The sequence below is a fragment of the Perca flavescens genome, chromosome 7 (genome assembly GCF_004354835.1).
Source record: "Perca flavescens isolate YP-PL-M2 chromosome 7, PFLA_1.0, whole genome shotgun sequence".
NCBI lineage: Eukaryota > Metazoa > Chordata > Actinopteri > Perciformes > Percidae > Perca > Perca flavescens.
In genome coordinates, this window is record NC_041337.1 from 28,636,185 (window position 1) to 28,650,923 (window position 14,739).

The window sequence follows — 14,739 nt, forward strand, 5'->3', positions numbered from 1 at the left end:
TGGCAGGGATCATTTCATTGGTCAACACTACAGCTGGCATTCTATTGGTTGTTGACTTTTGTCAGGGTTATAACACAAAAAAATCCAAGCGCGCAGGAGAGATCTGAGAGCAGAAAATTTGCAAGCAAGCAGAATCCGCCTGAGTGCGAGGAGAAGGTTCAAAGCTGAGAGCAGGAAATCTGTCCAAACAACAACATATCTGAGTCTAAGCAGAAAGTTTGAGCACAAGCAGAGCAAATCTAAGCACGAGCAGTGACTATTTGAGTGTGAGAGCAAGAAATCTAAACGTAATATCAGTGAGAAATGCTCTCAAATTGAAATAATGCACTCTTGATTAATGGCAGTAATATAACTCCATAGTTTATTGCACTAAGAGCTGCAACAAGTGAAAATCAGTTTCTTGTGTGTAATAAAGCACAAGTACAACATCTGCGGATCATCCGGAGCAAGACGTTTTAATGTAATCATTAGTGAGCCTCATTTTATCACGTCATCAAGGCAAACAGAAGGCTTTTCTCAGAAAATGACAGCAGAAAGTGGTTAACTCACACTTATCTTTGTAGCATCCTTTGGCATCTTCTCCTCAGGAGCCACCTAGAAAAAAACAAAATATTTTTAATAATTCATTATAACAGTTAGATTTGGGGATATAAACATAAAATGGGAATATATGAGTGTTCTGTTAACTAATAGATAAATCCTCATTAATCCATGCAGGTAATATATGTCACGAGATAACATTGTGCTTGATTAACTGACCTGTTTAGTAGTTTAGTATTTAGTATCATGTATTTCTCAGGATTGATGTTTATCTTTTCAATTAAAGCTAGGAATGATGTCCAAAACTATATTTAAAAAAGTTATTAACGTGTGTAAATATCCTTTAAGCTAAAGCCTGAAATAGAAGCTGCTGGTGTATAGAGAGTTTATTTACAGCTGTTGCATAATCATTAATTATTATTTCCCATCAGAAGGTAGTCAGAGATCCTGTTATAAACCTACTTCATTGGTTGTCCAGGGCTGTCTGTCTGTCCAGTCCTGGTGGTTCCTGATGTACCACCACTGGATCTCCAGTGAATACGAGGGCGTTCCCGCCCCTCTGAAGGAGCAGGCCATCTCCACGTCCTGACCTCTCTGAGCACTCATATCATGAGGCACCTCTGTGAACATGGCTGGACAGACACAGAAGAAGATACAGTTGAAAAATGGTGTATGGCATTCAGTGCCGGTAGAAGAGAGAGTATAAAGATGATGCCCCATAGCAGTTTTACCAGAACAAGTCATTGAAAGCGGATATTTTTGGGTTTAGTAGACACACACACACACACACACACTATTAATAATAAATGTATTTGTGTTATTATAAATACACAAACACACAATATACTGTATAAATAATTAAAATCAATCAAATGTTCATATTACTGCCTGTAATTGTAATTTTTCTGTCTGAAAAGTGTAGGGTCATGGTATAGGAGAGCAGCAGCTGGTCCTTCCGGCTGTATCAAGCCTTGCCCCGGCTTTGATGTGTAATTAGCACGGTGCAGCACGGTGGCCCAACGGTTAGCACTGTGACCTCACAGCAAGAAGGTACAGGGTTTGAACCATAGACTGTATATTAATGGACATCGCATGTGTGACGTCACCCATTGGTTTGTGGAGATCTGCTATCCGTCAACGAGTTTGCAGCCATCCTGGTTGCGGATGTGACCATTTTAGATGAGCGGGAGGAGTGAGGGAGGAGCCCTTACACTCTACGTTACGTTACACACTTTCACTGGCAATCACATCATAGCCACGCCCTAAAACACCCCCCACTTTATCGCCGATTTTAAAATCAATGAGCCCATATTTACATCATTCTGTGTTGCAGAAGACTTAAAACTAGAGATTGAGACCATAAACTCATTATGAAAATGTTTTCTGAGGTAATAAATCAAGTGAGAAGTGGGTCACTGTAGACTCCTACAGAAACCGACCTCCTTTTGCAACCGCACACGTTGCTGCCTGCTGGAATTCAGATAGAATGCAGGTTTAAGGCACTTCCGCATTTGCAGCACTTTGCCGAACCGGATGCGTTGTCCATTAATATACAGTCTATGGTTTGAACCCAGGTAGTCCCGGGCCTTTCTGTTTGGAGTTTGCATATTCTCTGTGTTTTCTCCGTGTGCTCCGGTTTCACCCACCACTTGATTGAAAGCTGCTTTGGTTGAAAGCGTCAGCTAAATGACATGTAATACAATTATCAAACCTGTTAGATCTTGCTACTGAGATTAACTGAAAGAGCCCTGGGGTCTTGTCATTTGGAGGCTCACAGAGCCAAATGTATAAGTAATATTGCTTAAATGAGAAAGTAGACAAGTATATCTACATGTTGATGTATAAATGGTCTATGAGAAATAAGAATTGTGGTCGTGAAAGCAAGTTAAAGAGAAAGTTTTAAGACAATGTTCTCTCGCCTCTGCACTGTAGCTGTGACATCACCCACACAAAGCAGCCCTTAGCTACACAGAAGCACTAAAGTTAAACAGTGATAACAAAAAACTGTAAAAGATATCAAAAAGCTGAATCACTAACAGCTGAAGGTTTTGTGAATAGTTTTAAGTTTGAATGACCTCTCTAGGTCAAAGTATGTGGGAGAAGTAGCATTTCCAAGTGGAAGAAGCCTGAAGATGATTTTAAGATTGCTCTTTTGACTTTCAATGTAAAAAGAAAAGTTGGTAGAAAAGAGTTGAATACAAGCACAAATGTCATTAAAGAGCTGAACATTTTGTTATTTGACTGGTTTTTGTAACTAAAAGAATGCAAAAGTAGTATGCAACCAAAAATCTTACGGAAGAATCGGATTACAATACTGTGAATGCTGCTGAATCAGCAATCACACAATAAGAATATGATTAGGTATGACAAATAATAGTCAATGTGCGAAGGATTCTGCTATTGAAGCATATCGGCACACTAAATGAAGTTGTAAAAAAGTCATAGGAAAAAAAATCATAGTATAGTATGTTGAAAATAGCCATAGTATAGTTTGTGGAAAAAAAGTGATAAGATAGGCATAGTATAGTTTGTGGAAAAAAGTGATAAAAAAGTCATAGTATAGTATGTCGAAAAAAGTCATGAAAAATTCATAGTACAGTATATCGAAAAAAAGTCATAGTATAGCATGTCGAAAAAAGTGATAAAAAAGTCATAGTATAGTATGTCGAAAAAAAGTCATAAGAAGTAATAGCATAACAAGTTGAAAATAGTCCTAGTATAGTTTGTTGAAAAAAGTGATAAAATAGACATGGTATGGTAGGTATGGTAGTTCTCTCACACTACACCGCTCCTCCGCTCTCAGCAGCCGGGCAGCCACTGGTAACCAGTGGCTGCCCGCATCCGCTTCAAGACACTAGTACTTACATACAGGGCCACGAACGGATCAGCCCCAGCTTACATCCAGGACATGGTCAAACCATATACCCCAACCCGCTCCCTTCGCTCTGCATCAGCCAAACTGCTTACTGCCCCCTCACAGCGAGGGAGAACTAATCACTCAACCAGATCCAGACTGTTCACTGTCCTGGCTCCTAAATGGTGGAACGAGCTCTCCATCGACATCAGGATGGCTGAAAGCCTACCCATCTTCCGCCGAAGGCTAAAAACACATCTCTTCTGACTACACCTCGGATAAAATATATATATAAAAAAAAAAACTCTTGAACCTGCACTTTTATACGTTTCTTTGTAGCTTTGCTTTTTTAAAGCTAATGTACTTGCACTTACTACTTGTTGTCTAGAGTTTGGACCTTCTCAGTTGAATGCACTTAATTGTAAGTCGCTTTGGATAAAAGCGTCAGCTAAATGACATGTAATGTAAATAATGTAATGGTAGGTCGAAAAAAGTCATGAAAAAGTCATAGTATTGCATGTCAAAAAAAAGTCATAATATAGTATGTCGTTAAAAGTGAGAAAAAAGTCATAGTATAGCATGTCGAAAAAGTCATAGTATAGTATGTCGGAAAAAGTGATAAAATAGGCATAGTATAATATGTCAAAACAAGTGATAAAAAGTCAGAGTGTAGTATATCGAAAAAAGTGATACAAATGTCATGCAGTATGTCAAAACTAATCATAATTTAGCATGTTGAAAAAGGTCATAAAAAAATTATAGTATAGTATCAAAGTAGTCATAGTATAGTATGTCACAAAAAGTCATGAAAAAGTCATAGTATAGTATGTTGAAAAAAGTGATAAAACAGGCATAGTATAGTATGTCGAAAAAACGTCATAAGAAGTAGTATTAAAGCAAGTTGAAAATAGTCTTAGTATAGTTTGTTGAAATAGGTGATAAAAAGTCTTACTATAGCATGTTGAAAAAAGTGATAAAAGTCATAGTATAGTATGTTGAAAAGAGGGATAAAAAAGTCATAGTATAGTATTTCTCAATAAGTCATAATATAGCATGTCAAAAAAGGTCATAAAAGACAACTCCTTCACCACTAACGGAGCGAGCTGGAAAATCTAACTTTTCCTGAACCCCATGGGGAGGAGGGCCACAACATCATGGCCACCAACAAAACTCAGCAAAGATTGTTCTTGCTCAGGCTTTAACTTTATATATAATATTCGGCAGCGTCGCCACAACGGACCGAATGGCTTCACTCGCATCTTTCTCCGCCGCCTTTACAGAACTACAACTCAAACTAGTGCACAACCTCAACGTCATCGTTCTCAGCCACTCCCTCTGTTCGCTGATTGGACAGGTAAAGATTGGCCGGAGAAAACCTGCAAATATACCGCAAACCCAGACGACGTACTGAAGGAAAATGAAAATTGAGCGGAAGTACGTAGGAGGGCAGAGTCAGGCTATGTAAAAACAGTCATAGTATAGTATGTCGTAAAAAGTCATGAAAAAGTCATAGTATAGTATGTTGAAAAAAGTGATAAAAGTCATAGTATAGTGTGTCGTAAAAAGTCATAGTGTAGTATGTTGTAAAAAGTCATAGTATAGTATGTCGAAAAAAGTGATAAACAGTAGTAGTATAGTATGTCTAAAAAAAGTCATAAGAAGTCATAGTATAGCAAGTTGAATATAGTCCTAGTAGTTTGTTTAAATAAGTGATACAAGTCATAGTATAGCATGTTGAAAAAAGTGATAAAAAAGTCATAGTATAGTATGTTGAAAAAAGTGATAAAAAAAATCTTAGTATAGTATGTTGAAAATAACCATAGTACTATGTCAAAAATATGATACAATAGGCATAGTATAGTATGTCGAAAAAAGTGATAAAAAAGTCATAGTATAGTGTGTCAAAACTAGTCATAATGTAGCATGTCGAAAAAGGTCATAAAACAGTCATAGTATAGTATGTCAAAATAGTCATAGTATAGTATGTTGAAAAACGTGATAAAAAAGTCATAGTATAGTATGTCAAAAAAGTCATAAAATAGGCAAAGTATAGTATGTCGAAAAAAGTCATGGTATAGTATGTCGTAAAAAGTCATAGTATAGCAAGTTGAAAATAGTCCTAGCATAGTTTGTTGAAATAAGTGATAAAAAGTCTAAGAATAGCATGTCAAAGTCTAAGTGATAAAAAGTCATAGTATGTTTAAAAGAGTGATTAAAATGTCATAGTATGGCATTTCAAAATAGTCATAGTTTAGCATGTTGAAATAAGTCATAGTATAGTGTGTTGAAAAAGTGATAAAAAAAAAAGTCGGTAACACTTTACTTGAAGGTATCTACATAAGAGTGGCATGACACTGTCATGAACACATGACACTGTCATGACACATGAACCCTAACCCTAACTTGTCATGACAAAAACCAAATAACACTTAATGACAGAAGTGTTATGTCATAAATGTTTATGTCTTGTTTATAATGTTTATGACACCTGTCATGCCACTCTTATTTAGACACCTTCAAGTAAAGTGTAACCAAATTTTTATAGTTCAGAATTTTAGATGGCTGTTGTAGCGCCACCATCAGGACAATTAGCACACAAATCGATTAAGTTTGGCACAAGACTGGACCTGTGTGCAAAGTTTGTTGAGTCTTCATGCATTGGAATATGGATTTCTTAGGAAGATGAAGAAGAACAATAATACCGGCAAAAACAATAGGGTCCACGCAGCTTTGCTGCTCGGCTCCTTATGAGAGAGATCAAAGAATAACTATAATTTAGCAGTACAAAGAAGTACAAAATGAATTGTTGATATGTGACACATTCATTTATTGTTTAGGTTTATGTTTCCCTTTTGTAACATTTTGTATAACTTGTAAAGAACATTGTTAACGGGAACGCTGCTTTCAGAGAAAAAGACAGTATTCAGAGAAAAAGACAGTTATCGGAGATTGAGGAAAAACCTAAAACGTCAACGCTTTTTCAAATGAATCTTAAAATATAGGAGAATAAAAAATCTGACAACCATTAAGAGTCATTAAAACATTTCACCCTGTCTCAGTTTTTGTTAAAGCCTCTCTGCAGAATTATAAACACATTAAAGGTTCTGTGTCTTTTTAATAAAGTAACTAAAAAGATTTAAAAAAAAAAAATATCTCAATCTATTAATAATAAGGAGACAGTATAGTATAAAATGCTGCGCTGAGGTCAGGATTACAAACACTGAGCAGTTGTCTGCATCCGCATTCATAAAGATCCCTTTTCAGTGCTAAATTTAGATAAAAGTCTCAGCTAAATGACATGTAATTTATACATAGTCTAAAGCAAAATGATCAATACATTTTAACAAGGCTGGGGCTGCAAAAATCATGTCAAATACATAAAATACTGTATATGTTTTTTCCTGATGAGAAGTTGCATTATTTCAAGTTGCCATTAATTATAGTCTGACTAGAAAAGTGTCTTATTCACTGACATTTTCCCACCAAAAAAATAGCCACAAGTAATGATCCAGCTTCAGGGAAACAGATTTTTTACAGGATACAAGGTTTGGCACAAGACCTCTGCAATAAAGACACTTAATTTCATAGCAACAAAAGACCAATAGCAAAGCCTACAAGCAAAGCCTATAAGAGAAGCAGCATTTAAAAAAGAATCCATATTTTATTTGTATTATTTGCACATATACATCTATATATAAAAAAAAAAGAAAGAGAAAATTTAAGAAAACGTTTTGAACACTGTGCAGAAGAGGTTGGAAGCAAAAAGCGGCCTCAAAAACAGATAAATATAAATCTATGCTTTTAAAGTACTTCACAGGTTGTTTTTTTGAATAATGATAATGTAGATGTTGATTGTAGTGATGGAAGTCCTCTGTATTACAATGAATATTGATTAAGGGAAGCCAGACAATACAGAAGATGAAAATCTGTGGAGTGTCTTATGGAACATCAATAAATGTCTGGGGAACACTTAAAACAATTTGGGAAAACACTAGTCAAGTAATGAGTTTAATTAGGTGTAGATATTTATACATGAATACACAAGTCTGGTATATGCTCACATTAAACATTGATAGTGTGTATTTTCTGAAGAGAGGAGCAGATGAGTCAAAAATGTCTTTTGGATTAGGAAAATCTTATTGAGATTAGTGGGACATATGGCGTCCCAAGCAGTATTACAATACATAATATGAGGTTATAAATTAAGCTGTAATTAAAAGTTAAAATACAGGTATGATGTGCCAATCCAGCACATCCTAACTTCAACTACTTCTTCTGTATGTGGAATGCCACTAAAAGGGACATAGCATTGCTTTAACAGTAACAGTACAACATCACAATAAGTGATGCTGGCTTGGTTTTAAATGTCATAAAAAAACATTTTAAACAATAATGTAGTGGTCATGAGAAAATGTTCTGACATCAGCTGTTGTATAACAAGACAACTAAGATTTTAAGTCTCCTTTACCCCTCCTCTATTGTTTTCCAGTGTAAACGCTCCACTGAAACTCAGAATATATGTCTTTTTAGGTTAGTAGCTAGTGATCCACCACACAAGAAATTACCAGCTCCATATATCACCTCATGAAAATAATAGAACTGCATTTTCAATATTGTGACTGTCACAATATTTGGTTACACTTTACTTCAAGGTATCTACATAAGAGTGACATGACACTGTCATGAACGTGTCATAAACATTATAAACAAGTCATAAATGTTTATGACAGAACGCTTGTTTTAGTAAGTGTCATTTGGTTTTTGTCATGACAAGTTATGGTTATGGTTAGGGTTAGAGTTAGGGTTAGGGTTCTTGTGTTTATGACGTGTCATGTCACTCTTATGTAGATACCTTCAAGTAAAGTGTTACCCAATATTTTCCAATCATGTGAGCATTCACCTTATACTCATAGAACTGTTGTGTTTTCCCTTTGGGGAAATCCTCTATCAAAAATGAAGGTTTTATTCCCATCTGAGATCAGCACCCAAGTGATGGAAGGAAAACCAACTATTTAAGGTTACTGAAGTGTATCTGCCATTCTGTGCTGTTTCCTGACAGAAGAGTGACACTTCAGAGGGTTGTGTGTGTTTTTAATTATGCAGCTCTTCCTTCTGCAAACTTTAACATTTCTTAACTTTTGCTCCTGCTCATAGATTTGCATGGCTTATTCAGTCAATGAGAATAAGTCAAACCTGCACCGACTAAGTGCCGCTCGTAGATTAACCTCGGCTGTACAACCACTGAGGCTGCACTATGGATCTGTCTTGTATTACGAGAGCAGTACAAGCCTCAAGTCATACATCCTTCTTGTATATTGATCAAATCTGCTTGTATTTTTCATTTGTGAAACCTGAAACGCACCAGGTATCGATTTGACATTACACAACCGGAGCCAGTAACAATGCCCACAGCCCCTCTTTGGCTGATAATATTCAAAGCTGGCACATAAAAACTGCTGTGTAAGAGATAGAGCCTCTGAAGTTGCTCTCAGCAATGAAAATCTGTCTTTTCCCACTTAGCCCACAACGCAAAATCCATGTACATTTCCGAACTGACGCTTCACACATTTGGAGACCTCAGGAAAATGTGATAGTCATCACTAGTACATTATAATGTAAGGGAGATAACACTCACTGAGCAATTTACAAAATCCGCACAGAAAATGCTAATCTGATCATAATAATAATGCTAATCTCTATATTCCACTGATTGCGGTGTGACAATGACTCACACGTGTGGCTATCTAATGCTGTATCTCTTAGTAATAGTCATCTCTAAGCTCCACACTGTCATTGTTGAGGACATAAAAGGCTGCGATGAGTTGGGTCTGCACACCCTGAAGCGTTATCATTATCTCCAAGATAAACAGTGGAAGGCTCTCGGGCGTTTGCTGCAAATCAGTGCAAATCAGAAGCTACAGTACAGCCGCGTCAACCCATTTACCACGGAACGAAAGGGAGATGGACGGAGAAATTAATATGAGAGAAAGTGTTCACGAGATTGAGAAAAAGAGACTCTGTGTGTGTTTGTGCTATGAGCGAGAAAATAAATCATCAGCAGAGATTGAATTAATGAGCGGGTATTTATGAGAGCTTCTGTGTGTTTGTGAGAGACTAATATATCGCCAGGATAAAGGGAGGAATTAATATGAGGCTGTGCGTGTTACAGAGAGAGAGAGTGGCAGAAGAAGAGGAGTAAGGCGGAGGACAATGTGTAAGGTAGCAGATAGCTGTGGGCGGGGGCTGCGGGGACGCCTGTTATTGTTTAGTTCTTTGACAAATGGAATGTGGTAATTACAGCCGTGATAAAACGGAGCAGGAGGTGTTTCTTTGTGGCTTTGTATTACTCCAGCTTACCTAAACCTCCACCTTACTCCATCAAATAGCTTGTTAGTTACTCCAAAAGTGGTATACTGTACACAAGGCACACACGTTTGGTATAATGAGTGAGTGGGCAATATTTGTGGCAACAGACTGACAAATCAATACACTATAGACTGAACATTGTGGCTTGTCAGACACTTGTGTGAGTAATAACTTTAAAGCTCCACTAATCAATATTTTTTATAATAACACTCAATCAAATTATTATGTGCAATAAGAAAGGAGTCGGTCGTAGTGATGAACCCACAGAGAATTATAACCTGACTTTTTCAGAGTTGTGAGTAGGGCTGGGCAATATATTGATTTTATATTGATATCATGATATGAGACTAGATATCGTCTTGGATATCGTAATATAAATAGAATAGAACAGAAAATTCCACTGCACCGCTGCAATATAATAAATAAAATTAATTAATAAAAGCGTATTAAATGCTGACACAAATTAAAAATGTATGACACAAAACTAGTGCACAATATAGCAAAACTACCAAAAATCTAAATAAAGAAAGGTTATTTGTTATTTGTCGGCCTATTATGATCATTGACATAATGTACCCTTCTTTCTATGAGACAAGTTGATAATGAACATATGCTTAGTTACATTTGTATTTGTTGCAAAATATAGATTCTGCCCGCTGCAAGATCGGGCAGCCAGCAGCATCAGCCTCTGAATGTCCATGCTGTTCAGTGTGTGAGATGGCTAGTGGTGTATCGGGCCGCACACAGTACTCTCAAAGCTTTTTACCGTCTTGAAATGGCTTCATAATAACAGCTAAGGAAGTGGCGTGACTCACTCGCTATTGTAATTGTTTGTATGGGCATCCTCTATTACACTCGGAGAAAGAGAAGGGTAGGTGTTGTTCAATTACACTTCTGCTAAATAGAATTGCAACACTAATTTAGCTAATACTCCCTAATGAATAGCCTCTATATATTTAAATGTGAATACATTGGTGGTTACAGCTTCACTCAAACTAAAGAAGGTAAAATCTGCTGTGTTTGCATCTTTTCTAAGTGTGTTAAAAGGCTAAAAGGAAAATTGAACAGTGGCATCAGCCTCTGAATCTGAATGCTGTTCATTATGTGTAGCTGTAGGCTACATTTGAAGAGGATTGAATACTAATGGAGCCAGCAGATTGATCTTTTAATATCTTGATAGAACTTATAGCCCATTGAAATGCATGAGAAACTACAGAAAACCTAGGGTATGATAGAAAGAAAAGAAAAACATAAGGGAATTCACCCTCCAAAGCTCTACTCCACTGGGAGGTCAGGTTCAGCAAGAACAGTAGCCATGGACCTGGTATGAGTTTCATCTTTTTCAAGGACTCTTCGGTACAGAGGATGCAATCAAATCTGCAGCCACATATGTTCAAGAAGCTTTCCATAATCACTCTGGCTACTTAAAACCATGTCATTTATTCCTTTAGATTTAAAATAAAGTTTTGAAATCCTTGTTGGAAGAAAGGTATACCCCTTGTATCATAAGTGTATGGTATTACCTAAGATTAGCAGATTGGCTTTGTGTGCACTGGAGTTTTCAGCAGTACGGGCTTTGCGTTTGCCATATGTTATCATTTCAGAGACCTTTCCCTTTGATGCAAAACAGAACACGTTTGCAGCTGATGCACCAGCAATTTAGACAGTGTCTACAGTCAATAACTAATTACCAGTATATTTCTTTCATTATCTAGTACCTCAGTGACAAAGAGAGCCAGGCCTTTATTTGGAACATTATTATATTAGAGACAGGCATTTATTTTTTATTTCCTCTGTTTCCCAGTTAAGAGAAAGTGCGGTGGAAATCGACATTATACTGGATTTACCATGTTGATGTTGTAGCAGTCTACAGGTTACTTCACAGGCCTTTAGCAACCAGCCATTGTGTGTTACCCCTGGCTATTATTTGAGTTCTGACTTTTATAAGAGACCTTCCATCCATCCATTATCTTTAACCGTTTATCCTATTCTGGGTTACAGAGGGCAGGAGTCGATCCCAGCTAATTTTGGGCAAGAGGCGGGGTACACCCTGGACAGGTCACCAGACTATCACAGGGCTGATACATAGAGACAGAACCACATAAACATAGACAACCACTCAGGCTCACATTCAAACCTAGGGTAATTTAGAGTTAACAATAACCTAACAGCTGCCCGTCTTTGGACTGTAGGAGGAAGCCGAACAACCCAGAGAAAACCCAGTCTAACACGGGGACAACATGCACAGAAGTGCCCTTTCCGGCCAGCGCTTTCGAACCCGGAACCCTCTTTCTGTGAGGCATATATGAGAATTAACAGTAACTAAAACTGAATTAACCTGCTGAAGAAATCAAGCTGAAAGAACAGCCTGACAGTTGCCTGTTAACACATCCAGCAGACTTGAAGCAACGTTATCATTTCATTACGGTCATATTTTTCGTATATTCACTTTTCTGGTTTGCTCTTCATTAGTCTTGCTTTGCCAGACCTATCTCCACAGCGCTGTGTTAGCATTTGTTTGTATATCGTTAAACCAATCACAATTGTCCCGGGCGGCTCTATGCCCCGATAACGGAGAAGGCAGATGTCAGGCTTTATCCAGGCAATGTTCATCTGTTGAACCCCTGAGTAAACTTTCTCGCTTATTCCATCTTGTGAAGGGCTCATTGGATGGGTGGAATATGGTCTCAAAAATGTATAAAGTGCAATCAATTAAGACTTCCATTTTATATTTTTTTTGAAACTATATTCCACCCATGCAATGAGCCCCTCACAAGGTGGAATAAGCACAGTACACCCGAAGTATCCAAAGAGCACCTGTATGTGATCACCACAAAGACCCAGCAGCACTTCTACTCCATTGTCTTCATGTGCAGCATCGCTAAATTATCTGGCTCATTACATGTTTAACTTGTTCACCAGCTAGCCGCTAACTTTGTCTACCATTTGTTTCTAGGCAGGTAGTGAACAAAGCAGCTTTTTCACTGAAAACTGCTGCTGAGGGGGGACCGAACCATACAAATTTGAAACAATAAAAGTAGAGATGGCCCGATACCATTTTTTGCTTCCCGATAACGATTCCGATACCTGAACTTGCGGATCAGCCGATACCGAGTACCGTTCCGATACCAGTGTGTCATATATTTTAATATGTTTTAACAGCTGTATACTACTATCCCTGTATGGATGTGATATGATTTCTACCTTTGTTGTCAGTCTGGCTCAGGTTAAACTCTTTGTGAAACATGAACAAACACGAACAATGAATGCCCAAGAACTTTCTTTTATTATCCAGTTTGACCGTCAGTTATAACGGAAAAAGAACAAATAAACTACTTTAACGTAGATTTTCTTTAGGGCTTTATTACGTGGTATCGGATCGGTGCATAAACTCCAGTACTTCCCGATACCGATACCAGCGTTTTAGGCAGTATTGGAACATCTCTAAATAAAAGCAAAACAGTAAGCGAAAAAAGGCTAAGAAGCTCTATATGAGCTGAATGCGTTAATATATTTTTCTGCATGGGTATGTTTTTGTGCATCCACATAACACAAGGACATGTACATGCATGCGTGTGTGTGTGTCTGTGTGTGTGTGTGTGTGTGTGTTTGTGTTTGTGTTTGTGTGTGTGTTTGTGTGTGTGTGGGTGTGTGTGTGTGTGTGTGTGTGGACCTTCACCACCCTTGGCTCTGCCAGCTCCCCCACTTGAGCTCAGTTTCCTGCTGTTTTAGCCCAAATCCCAGCTGCTGGCCTGCCTCCCCACAGCGCAGGTCAAACATTGTTTTTCCTCTTAATCAAATGAAAAGGTTAAAAGGAGAACATGGCTTCCTGAGCCAGAGGGTTCAGCCAAAACACCAAGGACGAGTCGTTTTTTTCCCCCTTTAATTCAACACAACAAAAGGTGCCACCTCTGCGCAAGAAATGATTACCACATCGACACTCAACGATTACTTCCTCACAAAACACAACGGGTGCAGAGTTCAAAACAACAATGATGCCTTTGTAGAACAAAGCTGTTTGAGGTGAATGTGCTTTAAGTATCTCTTGTTTCGCCACACATATCTGAGAGACACATCAGGCGGATGAAGAGGCTCACTTGATCACTCAAGAGATTGCAAACAATATCTGAATAGCAATGTACTGAATAACACAATATAGCAGTAGGTAACATTAAAGGATTGGCTAATCAATGTATAGTAATCACAGAACAGTACGCAAAGAAGCAGCATTTCTCTGTGCAGTACAGTATCAGCTCTCAAACCCCAGTCTTTACTCTCCATCACAATCAGGAATGATACAGGCACATATACATCTGGCTTCTCATGCAGCAGGGGGCTTTATTTTGCTCTGTAGGGCCACATTAGTTCTCTGGCTCAGAGCTCCCAGTATGAACAATAAGAAATGCAGGACTAGAGCTGGGGCTATTTATGGCCTCTGTGCTATGCATAAAAAACATGCAGCATGTGAGGTGCTATAAAAATTCTTATTTTTTCATTGGCAACAGTGAGACGCAACGTCTGAAACAGACCACCTTCTGTCACCACTTTGTATTTGTTGTATTTTTATCTTCACCATATTTTCTGCTGCAACAACTCAAATCCCTGTGGGTTTTATTAAAATGGCATCTCATCTAATTGTTGGCAAATCACAGACTATTGTATATACAGTCTGGACATATTGAAAGGAAAAATAGATACAGTACTTATAAACCTTTGCTAATGCCCATGTACATTGCTGTTACACGTACAGTATACACAAATGCGAGCACACATTAATGGGCCTATATATGCAATGTAGACATACTTTGCTTTCAGTCATAGACAAATAAAAAGGCTGCTTGGACTGGATGATATATGTAGGTTGTAAAATAAATCGTATAAATCTTAATATCAGAAAAGATAAGCGAAAAAAGTGTGGAACAAAGTCAGAGCAAGAGCAAGTAAAAGAGGATGGACACTGAGTCAGTGGAGGAGCTGAC

General features: G+C 37.8%; 1 protein-coding gene across 1 annotated transcript in view; it reads right to left on the reverse strand.

Annotated features, from left to right (window-relative positions):
• Positions 1–14,739, reverse strand: part of vstm2la (V-set and transmembrane domain containing 2 like a) — a 59,022-nt gene that overhangs the window by 10,988 nt on the left and 33,295 nt on the right. The window contains exons 2-3 of the mRNA XM_028583233.1: positions 1,003–1,172; positions 550–594 (exon numbers count right to left, since the gene is read on the reverse strand). Coding sequence (XP_028439034.1) covers positions 550–594; positions 1,003–1,172 — 215 coding nt within the window. The remainder of the gene's footprint in view (positions 1–549; positions 595–1,002; positions 1,173–14,739) is intronic.